This window comes from Numenius arquata, chromosome 5 (assembly GCF_964106895.1).
Source record: "Numenius arquata chromosome 5, bNumArq3.hap1.1, whole genome shotgun sequence".
Classification (NCBI taxonomy): Eukaryota; Metazoa; Chordata; class Aves; order Charadriiformes; family Scolopacidae; genus Numenius; species Numenius arquata.
Genome location: NC_133580.1, coordinates 9,225,288 through 9,242,959, shown reverse-complemented (window position 1 = coordinate 9,242,959; position 17,672 = coordinate 9,225,288). Strand labels below are relative to the sequence as shown.

The 17,672-nt window shown below is 42.7% G+C and overlaps 1 protein-coding gene across 2 annotated transcripts in view; it reads left to right on the top strand.

Moving 5' to 3' along the window:
- The window catches only part of NRK (Nik related kinase), a 104,590-nt gene that overhangs the window by 60,398 nt on the left and 26,520 nt on the right, over window positions 1-17,672 (top strand). The window contains exons 15-21 of one of the 2 annotated variants that reach the window (XM_074148311.1): window positions 2,691-2,843; window positions 6,650-6,781; window positions 7,572-7,639; window positions 9,259-9,374; window positions 12,284-12,381; window positions 13,662-13,780; window positions 17,504-17,597. In XM_074148311.1, coding sequence (XP_074004412.1) covers window positions 2,691-2,843; window positions 6,650-6,781; window positions 7,572-7,639; window positions 9,259-9,374; window positions 12,284-12,381; window positions 13,662-13,780; window positions 17,504-17,597 — 780 coding nt within the window. The remainder of the gene's footprint in view (window positions 1-2,690; window positions 2,844-6,649; window positions 6,782-7,571; window positions 7,640-9,258; window positions 9,375-12,283; window positions 12,382-13,661; window positions 13,781-17,503; window positions 17,598-17,672) is intronic. The other variant, XM_074148312.1, reaches the window with a different exon arrangement.

Here is a 17,672-nt window from a genome sequence, read left to right as displayed (position 1 = left end):
GAGAGCTCATGCACATGTATGTAAGAGGAATGCAGAACTCTGCTTCCTAACATCTTGCTGCAGTCTTTAAGTAAGTGCCCTCTTCGTCACCTCTTCATGTGTGTGCATGCTGCAACTGGTTCCCTTAGCTGAAATTTCCTATATTGATAAACAGTTAAATGAAAATGCTAGGATTGTTGAAATGATGAATTTTAATAACTGAATAGAGTATGTAAACAGCTAAGCAGCAATATGAAATCAGGAAAACAAAAGCTATTAAGCTTCTTGTTAGAATAGCCGTTTGTGAAAACAACAGAATAATTCTGTTTGAAGTACAACTCAGCTGTTGAAAAACCAAATGCCTTAGCTCCAAAGGCTTTATTGCGTTGACTGATTAAACAATTTCCAAAATTTGAATTAACTTCTCTTGAAATCAGTATTTGTTTGATGGTGGAGGGCTGGGTCTTATTCCATCCGGGCAGTAAATTGGGTGTGGACAGAGAAGTAAGCTGCTTTTGCTAAATACACAACATCAAAGTCAACAGAAATGCTTTGCCTTTGCTAGGCTTTTGGTGGGTGGGGAGAAAATGCAACTCAGTTGAGTTCACAGAATCACGTTAATTTAACTTTCTTTTCTACTTCATTGTAGTTAGAAGTCAAAAGAACTGTAAATGTCAGCTTAAATACTCATCTCTGGTTTTGGTGTGTGTTTTGTAAATGACCCCTTCGTAGGAGAATGAAATGTATTATGCAATTTAATGTGCAGTCACTGTTAACTTTTAATTTAGTGGTGAAATAAAATATCACTAATTACATACAAAGTGCTGTCTGCCTTTTAGGTTCACAGCGTGAGGCTCTTGTCATTATGACTACCATAATATACTCTAGTCTTAAGGACAAATTATTTCACAATATCACTTATTTAATGTCAGAACTTCTTGGAAGTCATGGATCCTTCCACTAAAATCGTAACTAGTGGTACAGAGTTGCATTTTTTGGTTGAAGTTTGAGACTTCGTAATTATGTCAGCAGTCATAACTGCTCACAAAAATCAAATGCTTCATAGCTTTGACTGTTTTTAACAATGATAACTCAGTGACACTATTTGTTCTTGTTGATACTGATCTTTCCCAGTTTATTAGCCAAAGAGATGCCCGTTTCTCTGGGAGAGATCTACATGGGGATAGAGATAGCCTACTCAAGAGTGAGTTTGCATGCTCTTTGGGGCTCAGTGGCATTTGCAGGACCAATTATTGATATACAAAACCTCTCCAGAATCATTGTTGCACTGAGGCATTAAAAAAAAATATAAAAAAGAAACCTTAAAGCCCTCCAAAGCCTCAAGTTTAATGTTTGGGGCCACACAATCCTTTCTTGGGAGTTCCTTGTCTTTGCCGTTGCATTCCTCCTGTCGCCGTTGGGTCAGGATGGGTTTCACCTGGTGTGTGCAGATGGGAGCTCACTCTCTGCTGTATCTGGTACCACCAGCACTGGAGCTAATGAGCTGAGAGGTCAGGACTCATAGCTCGGGCTTGATCCTGCACTAGTTCAGTGCCTGGAGAGGGGCTGGTGTTCGTTCTGGGAGCCCAAGGTGTTGGCTGCATGAGTTTTTGTCTGGATCATGATGTATTGCATGCAAGCACCGTTTGGGCACAGAGGTGGTAGGTAAATTATCATATCTAGCGTAGTGAAACCACCCTAATTTTTACATTTTCTTTCTTGCTTATGGTAAAATATGCCTTTCATTATTAGGAGTTCCAATAATGAAAATCTGGCCTCAAGAGCAGTATAACGATCGAGTTCACTGGAGCTAGAATTTTGTGGTATTTGGCTGTGGTTGCTTGTTTTAATAAGGTTTTTTTGTGAGGTGTTTTTTTTTAATGTTCTTTTTTTTTCTCTCCTTTCGAGATCCGTGAGACTAAGTGGAATCATTTTCCATCTCCTCAGCAGTTTCCTAGGCCATGTTAAGAATATGCTTACCTTCCTGACAATCGACACAAACATCCAGATATAGTGAGAGATACCATTAAGAATGCCCACCCAGATACAGATAACTGGGTGTTTTTGTGGCATTAGTCTCTAGTTTACTATGTAGAGCTGTTTCTATGCTGCTGAATCAGAGGATATGCTAAAGATTTACACTAGATAATGGGAATTAGTCATGTTGAATGAAACTGGAAAGAGTAGTGGGGTCAAAACAATAGGATAAAGATTTTTCTAACAAGCAATACTCTCAGGAAATATTATTCCTTCTAGATCATGTTCCTCAGTCTTTTCCGTAGCACAAGTAACATACCAAAAGATAGAGTGTTAAAAGTGTTTTAAAGTAGAAAGTGACATGCAGTAATGTCAGAGTTGTAGAAAGGGGTAATAAATGCACAGCAAAACAGGCTGCATGTTGTCAAAAGTAAGTAAATACAGACAGATGATTCCTCCCAGCTAAAATCCCAGCCTGCAGCAAATGGGATGGCCTAGAATACAGCAGATGGCAACTTGGGCCCTTTTCCTTGCTGCAGTTTGGAAACTTGATGGAAAAGGAAGGGTTGCAAATGGAGAGGCAATAATGGTTCATATTGTGCCAGGGAGGGGACATCCATGGCACGATGGGGAGGTCCATCAGAGTCAATGTTACCTGGGCTGCTGTTGGAGAACATCCAGGCTGCAAAGCCTGAGGCTCATGTGCAACCTGCTTCTGCTTTCCTCCTCCTCAGGCCGAGGACCGAAAAAAGAAAAGTGACAGCATCCAGCCTTCCCTCCAGTGGCCAGCGGTGCTGGGGCACGAAGCCACGCCACACACCAGGATGGGCTCTGGCAGCAGTTCCAGCCCTTGCACCCCCGCACCGCAGAGAGCCGTGTTAGTACAGGTACGGTGCTGCTGCCCCAGGTGGGGAGGAGAATGCACGGGTGGTTCCTAAGCAGAGCAGCACATCAGAAACCTGATTTGCTTTGCTCCTGGCACAAATGACTGAGGCCTGTGCAAACTGGCTCAGACGCTTTTTAGTGCCACCACATGCTGCGATGTTCTATGTGGCACTATGCTTAGGCACTGCGGATCAGGGTTAGGTGACAGCAGATGTCCTGGCTTGTAGAGTCAAATCACCGGAGAGCTGGTGGGAGGTCTACAAGAAGGACATTTGTACCTTAGCCTTGGGTAGAGGCTGGCAGCTTCCGTGGGGGCGAATATTTCAGCCCTGCAACACTTGGAGTGGGAGAGTCCATAGTTTATTGCAGCGCATTTGGGATTCTGCAGGAGCACAGTGTCTGTACAGAGGATAGTCCTGCCATGTTAACATGCCACTCCTGGGATGAAAGGAGCTACTATCTAGGCTGGCTGCATCACCTAGGACAAGCCCCTTCATTCCTTTGCACCCCATCGATACGTCTCTGTTTGGTAGTACCTCTCCCAGCTGCTGCGGGGGAGTGGTGAGGGATGAAGCTGTATTTACCAACCTCTTTCGCATTCCTTGATGGAAACTACACTATAAAAATTTTATGCTGTTTAAAGTGATGGTGTTACTTAAGGATAATAGCAGCAAGTGCTATACAGTTGTTACTGTGTGATTTCACTCCCCGCTGGGAGCTGCCCTGTTACCTACTCACAAGTCAGTGCTCCGGCTGATAGAGACCACGTGGACAGGGAGAAGCCAATCTGTACTCTTACCTGCTGTGTTAGCATGGAGACCAGATGAACTTCAATGGGTAATTTATAACTGCTCTGAAGGGTTGTGTTTCCTTTTGCTGGTTGGCAGCAGCTGTTGATACTAATAGCAGCGTGCTTGGATATGCTGCCTGCATTAACTGTATGAAGCATGAAGGCAGTGTGAGTGATGGGCCAGTTAGTCACCTGGAGATTAAACGACTCACAGCAAAATACTTGTGAAGTTCAATACATGGGTGCCTTGTTGATTTAAAATAAAAGAGAACTGTGGAGTTAAAATGCAAGCTGAATTCATCACAGATGTCTCTGCTGAAGAACTTCCAGCCAGGTTTGTCAGAGAGGGATCATCTGTCATCACTGCTCTGTTCCAATAAAAATGACTTCTCGTTTTAAATGATCATATTCTGTGAGATGTTGTGGCACATTCTTGTTGCGCAAATCTCTCTCAAAATTATTTCACTGGAAATCTTAACACAGCCCTGGAGGAGCAGGGAGTGTGATTTCTCGGTGTCTTGAATCTTATCTGTCTGGTAAGGGAAATGTGAGATACTACCAGATCAGAGTGTACCACTTCCACCTGTTTTGTACCTGTTTTGTGTTTGCTGCAGCACGGTAGCAGATCTGACACTGGTTGTGGTGGTGTGGGATGAGCCGTTCTGGACTACCTACAGAATTTCACAGAGGCTTCTTGAACAAAGTCACTGAGTCTGTTTCTCTGCTCAGCGTCTCCTGCTGCCTGGCTAGTGGAGGAGGAATTTAGCTCACATCTGAAATAAAACTCCATTTTTTAATTGATTCTGGGGTTTTGCTAGCTAGATCTCCTCTATTGTCCGGAGTAATGTGGCTGAAACAGAACAAGAAAGCTAACAATATTAGAAGAACTATCTGTGCATTAGGTCATGGATTGACCCAGTATCCCAGAGCAGATCTGCTCAGAAGATTAAGAAAATCCTTTTCCTTATTCTGTTTCGTAACAGCAGTTGCACTTGTCTACTCTCTATATGTAGCTTCAGTTCAAATTAGTAACTTGGGCACCCTCCAAAAAGCAGTGCAGCCTTTCTTTTTAAAACTTCTTCCTCCTATATCTTTTTAAACTAACTCTAGTAGTCAGTTGTTTGTACTATATCATCTTACGTTATAATCTCAGGGAGCAAAGGGTCCCTTCCCTTAGCTCTATGAGGTGTGCCCTTATGGTTTGAAGACATATAGCAGGTAACACTATGTCTACCAGTGCTTTCTGTGCATGAGAGGAGCTGCTGTTCTTTCACTATTACTTACAAAAAAAACAATTTAAGGTTTAAGTCTCAGTAGTTTAGCATCATTGTAAAAGGTTTTATTTTATAATGTTGTGTGTGTGTCCGTCCGTCCCCCCCTCCCCCAATTGTTTTATCTGTAAAACTTACGGGGAATATCAAACACTGTGATTTTGGGGCTTATCTGAGACATTCTTGGTTTCCTGTGGAATTGCAAAGTCTTGCAGGTCCTACAGAAACCACTGTAAAAGTAGGAGTGACTTCTTGGCTTTACATGGAACTGGTGTACTGGTCTCTCTCTGCCCAAAGAAGGTATGTGGGTACCATCTGCAGAATTTGGATTCACCCAGTCACTTATATCATGATTCAGCGAAGCTCATCCATGCTGTTAAGCACAAATAGTTTTCTGGTAGTCTGCAGGGCTCAAAAGCTGGAATTTAGGGTGAAATGTAAGTATCTTGTTGAAAAAGTGGCAAGGGAAAAAAATCTTCCTATATTCTGATAATAATACACTTGCTATAAAACCTATTTCTATACACACAATGAATCCTTTCAGGGGAACACTGCTGTTGAAATATTTCTAGTTAACTAAAAACTATTATTAGTGACAATCATGTTGGGCAAAAAAGTAATTTTGACAAAATGAAAGGACATGGATTATGAAATGTTATAATTGCTGAAAAAGCTATTTTCTGTAAAGGGAGTCAACAGTACTTATTGTCCCAAAAAGGGAGAAAAAGCACCTGAATATTTAACTAAGTGAACTTCTCAGGACTGGTTTTTGATAGTTGACTGCCATGCTGGTCTGGGAGGTTGTGATGGGAAGTTTGAGTGGATGTTCGGTGTCTTTAACTAGTTTTAGAGTTACTACCTGTCAATATTTAAGTGATATTGAACATTGTTCCCATGAAATAATTAGTTTTGTAGAGTTCTAGGGAATTCGTAATCATATTATATTATTGAAAAGCTGTGTGCAGTTCTCTTTTACTGTATTTTACTTTTTAAGAATGGGGAACTGGAGAATTTTATAGACTTGGCTTATAAATCAATAAAATATTTGTCGGAGTCATTCTTTGGGGAAACTGAACTGCAGCTGTCTCTGATCTGAATTGCAGTAACTCAATCGGGACAAAAGAATTTGAGCTTTGACTCAGACAAAAATTGCCAGCCTCTTTCTTAGGCCTGCAGGTGGTGGGGATGTTGGTCTTGCCATGTGTTTGAGAAAACACATCTCTGCTGGGAGGCACCTCTAAGGTGCTGGGGCATGGCCTCCCTCCCAACATGGGAAGGGCGGATGGTGGACTTGCAAAGACTAGTTTGGAAGTCAACATCTAATTTAGGGCAGGTGGATTCTCCCAGTGATTATACTATCTAAACTGTGAAATTTTAAATTGTGAAATGAATGAAATATACTTACTCAACAGTAATTTTTGCATCACCCAGTTAAGTAGTTCACTGTGCATTGCCTATGACCTATTAGCTTCTCTGTAGATTTCAGAAGGCGAGATATATCTACAGCATAGATGTTTTTACTATTTCTTTTTATTGTACCCTTCACCTTGAAATAATTGCGCCTAACGTGCTAGAAATTAATAACTTCACAGTGGACAATGTGAGCAGGTCTCTATCCAAACACAGCACTCCTTGTACGTTGACTAAAAATTTGATCTCACAAACAGAACCATTGATACCTGTTGAGATTGGGACCTGTTACGTAGGCAGGGAAATACAATTCAACGTGTATTTCATTTGTTTGAAGTGTGAAAATTTCCGGGCCAGTAAGGATGTGTACCACAGCAGTTCACTGTCAGATATGGTGACGGCACCACTCAGCCCTGTGCAGGATGATGTATTCTGGAGCGTGAGTCAAAATGAAGAACAACCCCCAAAGGTATGTGAGACTCGGGGTGCTTGGCACTTTTAGTGGTTAATAGCACACCGCCCAGTTCCCCTGTGTAGTATCCATCCTCTGGACTTCAGGAAATTCAGTGCAAATCTCATTGCTTGTACAATAACTGCGTCTCAGCAATCTAGAAAGAAGATATGAATTTATAAGAAGGTCAGTGTACTGAGTTTGTGTATGTATATAATATCTGTGTGATCTCCGAATACAGATGCTCTTCTTTTGTTAGACCAAGTATCTGTAGCTGCCCTTTCTGTGAGAAATCTGGCTTGTTGTAGAAAAGCTTATTAGTTTGTGTTAGTTTCTCTTTTCAACAAAAATTCTAATAACAAGTACAAGAATATTTGTGCAGGGATGTGTATGTGCATGTGTGCATGTATTCATTTTATTACTTTGTATTTGGGATTGTCTCTCTTCCTCTGACCCTTTGGTAGCAACATAAAGTAATCCACCGCCTAGGGAAAGCTGCATTAAATGACTGCAGATGCATTTCCCTGTCTGCTTTAAATATTGACCAAGAATAATGCTGACTCCAAGGAAAGGTGCGAACCACTTGCACCCTGATAGATTGCACAGGCTTGGAGCAAATTGGAAGCACCTGCAACTGTCTTGCAGCTTCCAGTGTTGATATGGAAGATCTTTCCACAGGTCCCACTGAGGCCTTATTCGTTTATGTTGGTTAGTCTTATTTTTGCATTGGTACAGAGTAAGCATTAGGTTTATTAACTGAGTCTAAAATATCACTAGCAAACTTAAAACATTTTATTAAATCCTTAAGGTTCCAGAAAGGACAACCTCTAAGTTTTACAGCAGGGATCAGCCTGGCCATCAGAGGTGCCTTTCAAGGTAAGCTTGTAGACGTTTCATGTTTTATACTAATGCTGATTTATTGTCAATAAGAAAACTACAGCAAATTAATTAAAAACAGAGCCATAACCACAGTATCGCCAAAACTGACATGGGTTCATACCTCATATAACAGCAGTTACAATTATTTTGTCTTTTGAGTCAGTTTGTCCACAAAAATAACTAACCAAACTTCCTGATCTTAAACCTGAAGGAAGTGCCTAAGCCAGCTTCAGTTTATTGATTGACCTAAGTGATTTAAAGAGAAACAAGTCTCTTTTAGATCTCTTCCTCCTTTTCATGCAAGGTTGTTCCGTTTTCTGCTGGAAAGCGGTACTTTTTAATGTATAAGGGCTGTTTCATCTGTAGTAATTACTGCAATGAGTTGTTTCATGTGGTTCAGCCTGTTTGGCATGCCCGAGTGTATTGCATGCAAGTTGTGCATCCGTTTCCCAGTTAATGGGCAGCATGTTGTGCAGTTTTTTAACTTCTTGTGGTTTGGTGATCCTTTACTTCCCCTTCACGTTAGAGTAAGTGGCTGCTGAAGGGGTGGGTTACTTGGGATCCAAGCCTATCACACTGATGGTGGTGGGTGGGAGTGTCGCTGGTCAGGGCTGCCTGGATGCTCTTGCAGATGCTCTACATCGATGCTGCCACGGTTGGTTTCAGAGGTGCCTGAATAACTTTGGCAAGTGGGGGTCTGTCCCCAACTCCCTGTAGAGGCACTTACAATGATAGCCTGTGAAGCTTGTGCCTGTAGCAGCTTGAACAGACAAATATACTGGCTGTAGATGTATTGTGACTATTTTGGCACTCTGCCCTTAAGGCTAGTGTACTTTTTTCATACCCCAGGAGAAAAGACCAAGGATGCAGAGAGCTCAGCAGTAGAGGGTAGCCCCACTGAATGTCTAATCAGGGAACATAATGCTGTGAGACATGAGGGTTGGAGAGATTTGAAAGGGAAGCAGAGTTAGCAGACATAACAAAATAATGTGCAGCACTTCTGATGAGCCAGTGTTGAGTCAGGAACATCATGTGAAATGACTTTCAAGTGAAGTCAAGCCCTAAATGCTCTCTACTTAGGAATGATAGGAAGCAAAGCAGAAAAGAAACAGGTAAGTAAGCCCCAGTGTTACAAGTGAGTGGCTTCTGAGCCTTGGGTTTCTGGGTGAGCTACTGTTTGAATTCACAAGCTTGGCAGCTTGTTTTGCTGTCCAATGCATTCCTTTCTCCATTGATAAGTGGGTGATGATGTATCTTACAGGAAGGTACTCCAGCAGGTTTCATTATTTGTAAAAGCCGTGAGCTTTTGGAATCAGGAGTGACATAGATTTGAGGAGGCCAAAGCAGAAGTACATATAGTGGGTTATTTTGTAATGACTTAGGAATCTCTGTAATCTCCAAAAATTACTGCCCAGAGGAAACTGTCCCCTCCATGATCTTCTCTCACTACTGAGTAGCCCTGCTTGGAGCAGCAATGAATATAAAATTTTAGTTTAGCAAGAGTATTGTATCATACGTTAACAGCAGGGAACTCAATTCAGTGGCCTAGGAGGTCTGTTCCAGTCTGCGTTCCTGCATGCAAGATAGTCTGATCTGCTTTTTGTCTTTCTGTTTAGTAGCACTCATCAGTCATCCCCTGGAGGACAGGCTCTGAAGCTAAACAGCAGCAGCAGTGCTCCTGGCAGCAAGCAGTGGGAGATGGGATCTCATCAGAGCAGCTGGTCAACCTCAGGTGATTCCTAAGTCAAAGATTCATCAGTCAAAATGTGCAAAATTCCTGTCACATGAAATGGGCTTCTGAAGGGAGTCAAGTCCTGCATTGCAAATGGGATATTTTTTTTAATGATGTCGTCTGGCAATAGGCTTTTGAAAGCCCTCTAGATTTTATGGTTCCATGTTCCTAAAATATAAACACTTCCTCTTTTGAGTCAAAAAGTGACTGTGAACATATTTCCTTATAGAAAATTTGAATTGCCTCAATTAAGAATTGAAAAAAAAAAAAAGTTCTGTTGCACTTACTGACACCATTGAAACTCAGCAGAGGCAACTACAGACATACAGATGTAATTCAATACTAATGTTCACCCATTGGCATTTTCTGCAGAACCGTATGCTGCTTTTTTGCATGGCCCACTGATAAGATGATACAGATGAGCAGTTGCTGTACACGAATATTTCCGCGCTCTAATAGTGTACTGGCTGAACGAAGCATAAGACTTGCTGTACAGCACTTTATGAAACATTCCTCTGATATGCTTTTATTTGCAGAAACGTAGCAGAACTGAAGAAAAAATAAAAACAGATAAAAGAAGTTAAATGGTAGAGATAACCTCATCCAGTTTAAGCAAAGTGCAACTTTATAAGCTATCTTGGTATCACTGGTAGCAGTGTAGGAACTCAGGGGGCTTGCTCATGATTGTGCAGATTTTTTGCAGTACAGACTCTGGTTCCTGAGACATGACCTGAGATTCTGGCAGATGGGGACATGGAGCAGAAGTGGACGGCTTTGTTCCTCTATTGTAATTCCTAAGGGCGTTTTCTGTGGGTCAACTGTAGGGCAATTTGTTGTGTAGCTCCTTCCAAAGCAGTGGTGTCTTACAATGCTTTGTGTCCAGGTTGACTACTAAAAATGGGGGACATGGGGAATTGCGCCCAATCTGAAGCAGGGTGGATGCTAAAAATGTTCTGAAACCACACCAGTGAGCTGCTGAGGTCATATGTTTTTAAACTGAGGCTCACATTGTTAATTTGCAAGCCCTTGGTAAATGAAGAACAAATTGCTTTTTTATTACGCTTCCACAATCAAGCCAGTTTTGCTTTCACTAATTCCACAGAATAGGAAGCTTTGCTTCAAGAGAAATCCAAAGCACACTTTAAACTGCTTGGGGTTTGTTTCTTTTTGCTCTTATGTCATTTTTTGTTTGAATAACAGCATAGTTATGAACAACGTGCAACAGCCCAGCTCAACTTTGCAATGTCTGTATGATGTGTAACTCCTGTGCTATTTTGGCATGGGGAAATGAAAACCTCACCAGCAATGGAAAGAACAGAAAACCTCCCTTGTGGTTTAAACTGTCTCCTTGGGTTCTTAAGCGTCATTAAATTGCAGCTAGTTCTGGCATATGGTGTTCCAGAAAGAGTTTGTTGCTTTCTCAAACCCACAGGGATAATGAATTGGGCAGGAAAGGGCTATAAATACTTTAAAGCTAATACTTCTGCTGAGTTGCTTAGGTACTCATTGACCAATAAGGAATTCTGTGTTGTAAAAGCTTTGCAAAAATGCATGAATACATGAAGCCATTGTGATAAAACTATCTAAATAATCAAATACAAATCCTAATTTGTGCGAGCTTGAATTCTCCCCCCCTTAACTTGCAAGGAGCACCATTGGTAGCAGTGGGATAGCCATGGGAGAAATTGCTGAATGAGGTACACGTTGAGCTGGCTAGTGTGTCCCCGTGGCAAGGTGAGGGCACACCTGCTTTCCCTCTCTTCACTTGTATCAGGAAGTGTGTGCAGAAGACCGCATCTCTCCAGGACTGCCTTTGCTTTTCCCAGGTAGATTTGTGAACAGCAGGGGTATTGAAAGGGAAGATTCACTTATTGACTTGCAAGCATCCCTCTTAACACGGCATCAGCGCATGCAGATGGATTCCAGTTCCTCTGGTCTTGTATTGGTCTTGTATTCAATAGCCGTGCAAGCATGGTGGCAAGTGTAGGTCCCCAGGCCACCTGGGAGGGAAGCATAGTGCTGCAGCTTCTGTGCTACCCCTTGGGCAGAGTGTCGTGAAGGTGCCACCTGATGCTGAGGTGGCCCGTGGTGGGGGCCAGTTCTCTCTGCAGAAATGAGGGCTGTTATTACCTATTTCCCCGCGGCAGAGAGTGGAAGTGGGAGTTGAGATGTGACACTCCATGTTCCTCAAGGGAAGCGGGACTGAAAAATGGTTCTCCCTGTGCTGCCATGGGAAGAGGTGAATCTTCTGCTTTTAGCTTGACCCCATGCTCATGAGTGGAGTTCAGTGCAGCTGTTTGCCTCCAGCCCAGTTAGGTTTAAGAGAATTCAGATCCTTTAGACTGGTTTTGTGCAACATTTTCATGAAGGCCAAATCTTGGCACCATGTCTGTTTGCTCATGAAAGTGTGCATTGGGAGCTCAGGCTCGTGTACCTTCTCCCTGACCCCTGTCTGCAGTCACAGGAGTATAGCTGGGTGGCGCCTTTGGTGCTGGAATATGCCCAGCAGCTGCTGATACGATGAGCTGTCTACCCTCAGGAAGAGGACCAGAGGAAGGGATTAGCATGCCCTCACCTTTTTCCCTTGCAAGCTCCCTTCCAGTCCATGGAAACGTTGCTGGTGTGCAGTGGGAGTTTGTTGTCGAGGTTTGGTCTGCTTGTCTTACTCTTGCAGCATTAAACGGCACGGTATTGATTTAAATACATAACATTGTGGTATCCAGAGCCATTGAAAAAAAAAAAAAAAAAAAACCAGAAAGATTTCTTTCTGCAACAAATTGAAAAAAGGCGTTTTTCAGCAGAAGCTGGAATCTGCTTTGGGTGTAATTTTATGTGCTTGTCTTCCTGGTCTCTCACTCTGCTGCACATGCATTTAAAAAAATAAACTTTTTTTCTTTTCTCCTTCCCAGGGAATCCAGGACCAGCCAAGGCAGAGAACGCTTTGTCCCAGAACCAATTCCAGCTGCATAAGAAGTCTGAAAAAGTTCCTCAGCCAGGCCAGATTGCAGTAGGTTCTTTTAAATCCACTGATATTTGTGATTTGTTCACAGTTTTCAGTGAGGGTGTGTCTATGCAGACAGCTCCTCTGTTGGTGCTTGAGTTTGCTGGTTAATGAGTCCATCTGAGAGGCTGCGTGGGGGTGGCTCAGGCTTACTGCTGCATTAATGTGTCTTATCAGCTTTCGGTCCAGGTCTGACTTGTGTCCAGCTCAGGTCATTGTCTGAGAGTTCAGTTTTCCTGAACCTGCCTGATCATAAATCTTTAGAAAGGAAGGATGTGTCTTTAATATTTCAAGAAGTCATTGATCACTTGTCATGCAACCCAGAAGTCGAGGCCATGCCTGTGGCTTGTGCAGATATCTAGTGTGTAACTGCCTGGAGTATGTGCTACCAGACTGTGACACGCTCAAGACTGTCCTGGCTCTCCGTTTGCTGATGGGCCACTCATGGAAAGGATGATTGCTACTTCTCTGTCTTACTGAGGCATTTCTTTTGTTTGCTGGTGTTTTGGAGCAGGGGGAGAGGGGTGATGCCTATCAGACAACTGCAGCTCACGGTGCCTTATGCAAGAGCTCGTATGCGGGATGCTTGGCATTTTAAAACTTGGGGGGCAGGCCTGGGTGGTCCAGGGGATGCAGAGCGGGGCAGCAGGGGTCTGCTGCAGTTTACCAGAGTCCCCAACCCCTCCTGGCTTGTCAGGGATCAGGGGTTTGAAGAAGGATCTGTGTTTAGGCTGATGCCAGTAACACGGGAGGCCTATATATGAATTCCCATAGGACTGGAGTGTCTAACTGCCCTTTGGGTGTGAGCCATGGCTGTGTTGGTATGCCCTTTCCAGCCCAAAGGTGCTCCATGCCCGGGCTGTGCCGGCACAGCCTGTGCTCAGGCACAGCCCCACAGGGCAGTCCAGGGATGGAACAAAAGTCAGGTCGGTGTAATCCTTCAGTACTGGTGCAGACCATGCCTTTTCTTACGGAAAAAGGAAGTACTTCTATACTCACAAAGTGCAAAGGTTGAATCATGAATGTTTGAGATTCAAAATAACATACTGACTAAAGTTACTCACCTTTCAACTTAAAGGAACATCAGGTATTTTGGCTTAGTTCACTTTCCTGTGTGAAATACCCACTTGTGATGGACCAACAAAAGCATCAACTTCCTAATAAAGCTTTTTTTGGTGTGGAAGTGACAATAACTATATTTGCTGGGACAGTAAAACACTGCACATGCTGTTTAGCGGTGGGTTCTTTCATGAGAAAAAAAAATCGACTGAGTTTTCTTTACTCAGAATCCAGGCTCCTTTGCCAAGGGGAGGGACGGTGCCAACTCATTCTTAAAAGCAGCAGAGTATTCCTCATCAAGTGATGAAGGTGGCAGCAGTGATGAAGATGACACGAACCACACAAGGTTGGCTTGATTATTATTTTTTTTTTTTAGTTATTATTGTTATTTTCTTCCTTTTTTAGACATACTTCTAAATATCTGGAAAATGTTGGCATACCTAAATACTACCTTCCCTCTGAAGTTACTATCAGTCATTTACATCAGTTGTAATTAAGCAGTTTAATCACACTATAATGAACTCCCGGGGGTAAATGTTTGCTCCATCAGATGTATACAGTGTAATAAGCTTTGATGACTTGCTGCCCTGGGACAATGAGGAAATGTCTTGTTTTAATTGAATATCAATATATAGTGCTTTTATACAGATTACTTGATGTTGATCTATGTTAAAATGGAATTTTTTAAAGGAAAAAGGAGAGGGAAAGAAAACTGTACACCTTCATGCTAAATACAGGCTATAGTGAAAAAAGTGAGGCAAACATGACCCTTGTATTCAGGCAGTCTTTTCACTCCAGGAGAAATAATTACCACTGAAAAGCTGATTCCTTCACCAGAGCTATTTATAAGGAGGGGATAGTGTAAGCAGGGCTATTTTTATTTTTTTTTTGTAAAATTTGCTCTATTTTTAGTATTGCTATTTTGCACAATTGCTGTGGTTGCCAGATGATGCTGTGGCTTGTACCAAACTGATCTCACCTGAACTGTTTTTCTCCAGCTTTCCAGTTTCTGGTATTGATTTTGTGACTGACATCTTGTGGTGTGTTACCTGTCATGCAAAATGCGTATTCTGCTGAGAGATAATGGAGCGTGAATAGCTCACTAGTCCAAGTGAAAGAGAGTCGAAGGATCAGTTGCACAGTCCTGTTGTTCGGAACAGCAAACCGAATTATTTTTTAGTATTGATGAATGAAATTCTAATTTTCTTGGAAAGAAACTTCAAGAGAGTTTAATTAAAGTTCCAGGATTTTCTTCAAAGTGCATGTCAGGGCCACAGAGCTCTCTGGGATGGGGCTCTTGCTCTTCAGACATAATTGCACATGCAGTTTTGTCAGTCTTCAGGAAGAGATGCACGCATTTGTAGCACTGCTGGCAAGCTATTACCTTGGCCTGGTACCAGTCCTTTCCCCTGTGCTGCTCTGAAGAAGGTAGAGTTTTTGCACCTGCATATGCTCCTGATTTGCATTTCTGAAGTTCATTTTCAAAGCTGAGGGATGAGGAGGGAGAATGTTACAAATCTTGTAGCTTATTCAGTGCACCTGGAAGAGCTGTCTTTTTGCTGTAATGCCTTTATTTTCTTACTGCTCCTCTTCCAAACCACCTTATTCTGATCTGTAAAAAGTTTTATTCACTCTAGGTCATAGAATTCATCCTAGACCTCAGAAAGACTCTACATAAAAATATGGATTTGCCCTGTAGCAATGACTTTGCTGTGTAAGTGTTAGATTGCTGTGATCCTTGCATGCTGTAATGATTTGAAGGAGCGATATCACTGCCTTTGGAAATCTGCATGTGTTGCATCTCCTCTGTGTGTGAGATCCACCAGCCCTTTAGAGAAGTGGAATTAGCAGGATGATCCCTGTCAGTTTTGCCTTCTGTGCACACAGCCACTGCAAGAACTCCTGTGAAATCGAAAGAATAATCTTGTCTGTAACAAAGTCCCTTCACCTCGACTGAACATCATTTATATTAAAAGATAGATACTTTGAGAAATATATCCTGAGTAATACCAAGAAGTAGCAAAAAGGACAGTGAGTAAAGTGAAAGCAGCAGCCAGCGTTGAAACTTTGCGTATTCTGGATAAAGCGAAGGGATTTGTTTTTCTTGCAATCTAAAGCATGTGAATGCAGGATCTGAAGCCCCTTGCTGTAGGAGTGTTTCTGTGTGGGCTTTGGCTGAGACACCTTGGGCCAAGTTTTAGTTGGCTATTGAAAACAATCTGTGTTTTCTTGTTCTTGCCTGGGCTGTGGAACAGCTTTTGATGTCCACGCTCCAGCTTTCATGGAGGTGCCCTGTAGGACTAGACTTGGGACATGCACGTATGCAAGAGAAAGAGCTTCATATTCTCTTGGATGAATCCTGTTAACCACCCTGGGAAGGCTCATTTTTGAGGAAGCCAGGACTAAGGGCAGCTGTCTTTCATCAGTCAAACAGCTTTTTGGCCTCGTCTTTCTTTTCAGTGAGATGAGCCAAAATTCTTCCTCGCACACACCATGTTTTTGTTTTAAGGAAAGGATGTTGGTGTACGTGATCCAGAATCTTACCTGCTTGTATAGCATATCTATTCTATTGATGCTAATTTTTCCTACTCTACCGAGACTGCTTCCTCCTTTGATGCCTGCAGCATTCACAATCCCTGAAACACTGACTTTGCAGGGGCTCATTTTGTATCGTTCAGTTTCCTCTCTCTGCTCTTTACATGCTGTTCCCTACCAAAACTTGAACAAGGTGGGTGTAGGTGTGTGCTTGGCTATGAATTACTTTCTCCCCCTTATAAGTGGGAGGTTGACATCATTTAAGATCAGCTGCTGCTTGCTTTTCTGGTAAGAACAGGTCCTTGCACTCACCATTGATCCTACTCCATATTTTGCCACTCCGAATCTAAGTTTAGTATGCAAATATTTACCCCTCCCATAGAAGGGGGGGAGGGACCCAAACCCAAAAAATAGCAACAAAAAAAGCCACAAGGACTTCTACTTCTTCACGGTCATCTTATGTCAGTAGCTCTCTCACCAAACCTTCTTTGTTATCGAATTGGGCAACATTTTAAAAACAAACCTTTACACTCTCCTACCAGGTGTGGCACAGGGCTCTAGAGCCCTCTGCACCAGCAACCTGAACCAGTCGGGTTTATAATTATTGGAAAGGAGGCAGAAGTGTAATAGGCTTAAATGGATTGCCATAATAAATATAAGTGAATAATGTGGGGTGGATATGCACAGAAATGGGGCCAGAGCCTCACTGACAGAAGTTTGAGGCAGTTCCACTTGGGTGAAAAAGTTTAAAATGCAAAGATACCCCTGGTTGTGTAGGAAGCAATAGTATACTGGGGTATGTCACAACAGGTGCTTGCCTTGTTCTAACTCTTTCTTTAGCTATCTGCTTTTGGTCACTGTTGAAGACAGGATACTGGGCTAGGTGGGCTTTTGGCCCCAGCCAGCGCAGCTGCTCTTACGTTCTTCTGTCTCTGTGTGCACTGGGCAACATTTTCTTTGTTTCTTTGTACATAAGGTGAGGATGTCTGTGTTTCAGGGACTGATTCACAGTACAAAATTCCAGTTAGCCTATCCCAGTAGGCACTGGCAGAAAGGTCCCTGATACCAGCAGATAGCGGAGCAGCGGCTCTCCACTTGCAAGTGCAGCTGATGCTCTTTCTCTGGAGAGTAGGGTTGCTCATAATTGCACACCACAGGGTAGTGTACGAGGGGAGACAAGGGAAGTTTTGAAGTAGGCACTTCTCAAATGACAGCTTGAGCCACCAGCTCTCACTTGCCTGAGCTATGCAGTGTGTGAAAAATGATGGGTGCAATGCAGGGAGGTGAAGGGATGCTCTCCGTTGAGGTGGGGAGAGCTTCCTGCCGGTGTGTGAGTGGTCCTCAGGCTCGAGTCCGTTCAGGCACATCCACAGACTAATCAGCTTGCTTTTGTACAAGAACCTTCAAGTGTAACTAGAAAATGTTAATTATGCTCACTTTTGAACGTGTATATGTGTGGTTTTTTGCTTTTTGTTTTTTGGGCTCGTTTTTTTCCCTGAAGTAGTTCTGTTCGTTAATTGGAGTTTGTTACCAGGCAACTGCTAAGCAGCCGAGTGGCAGATTTCTCAAGGACGAGAGTACCAGATGGAATTGAACTGAAACCCCAAAGCACCGTCGCAGAACAGAAGGTAATTTGGCCATTTGTAAGGGGGTGGGTACAGTGGGGGGCAGTCAGATTGTTAATGTGCATGATAAACGCTGTA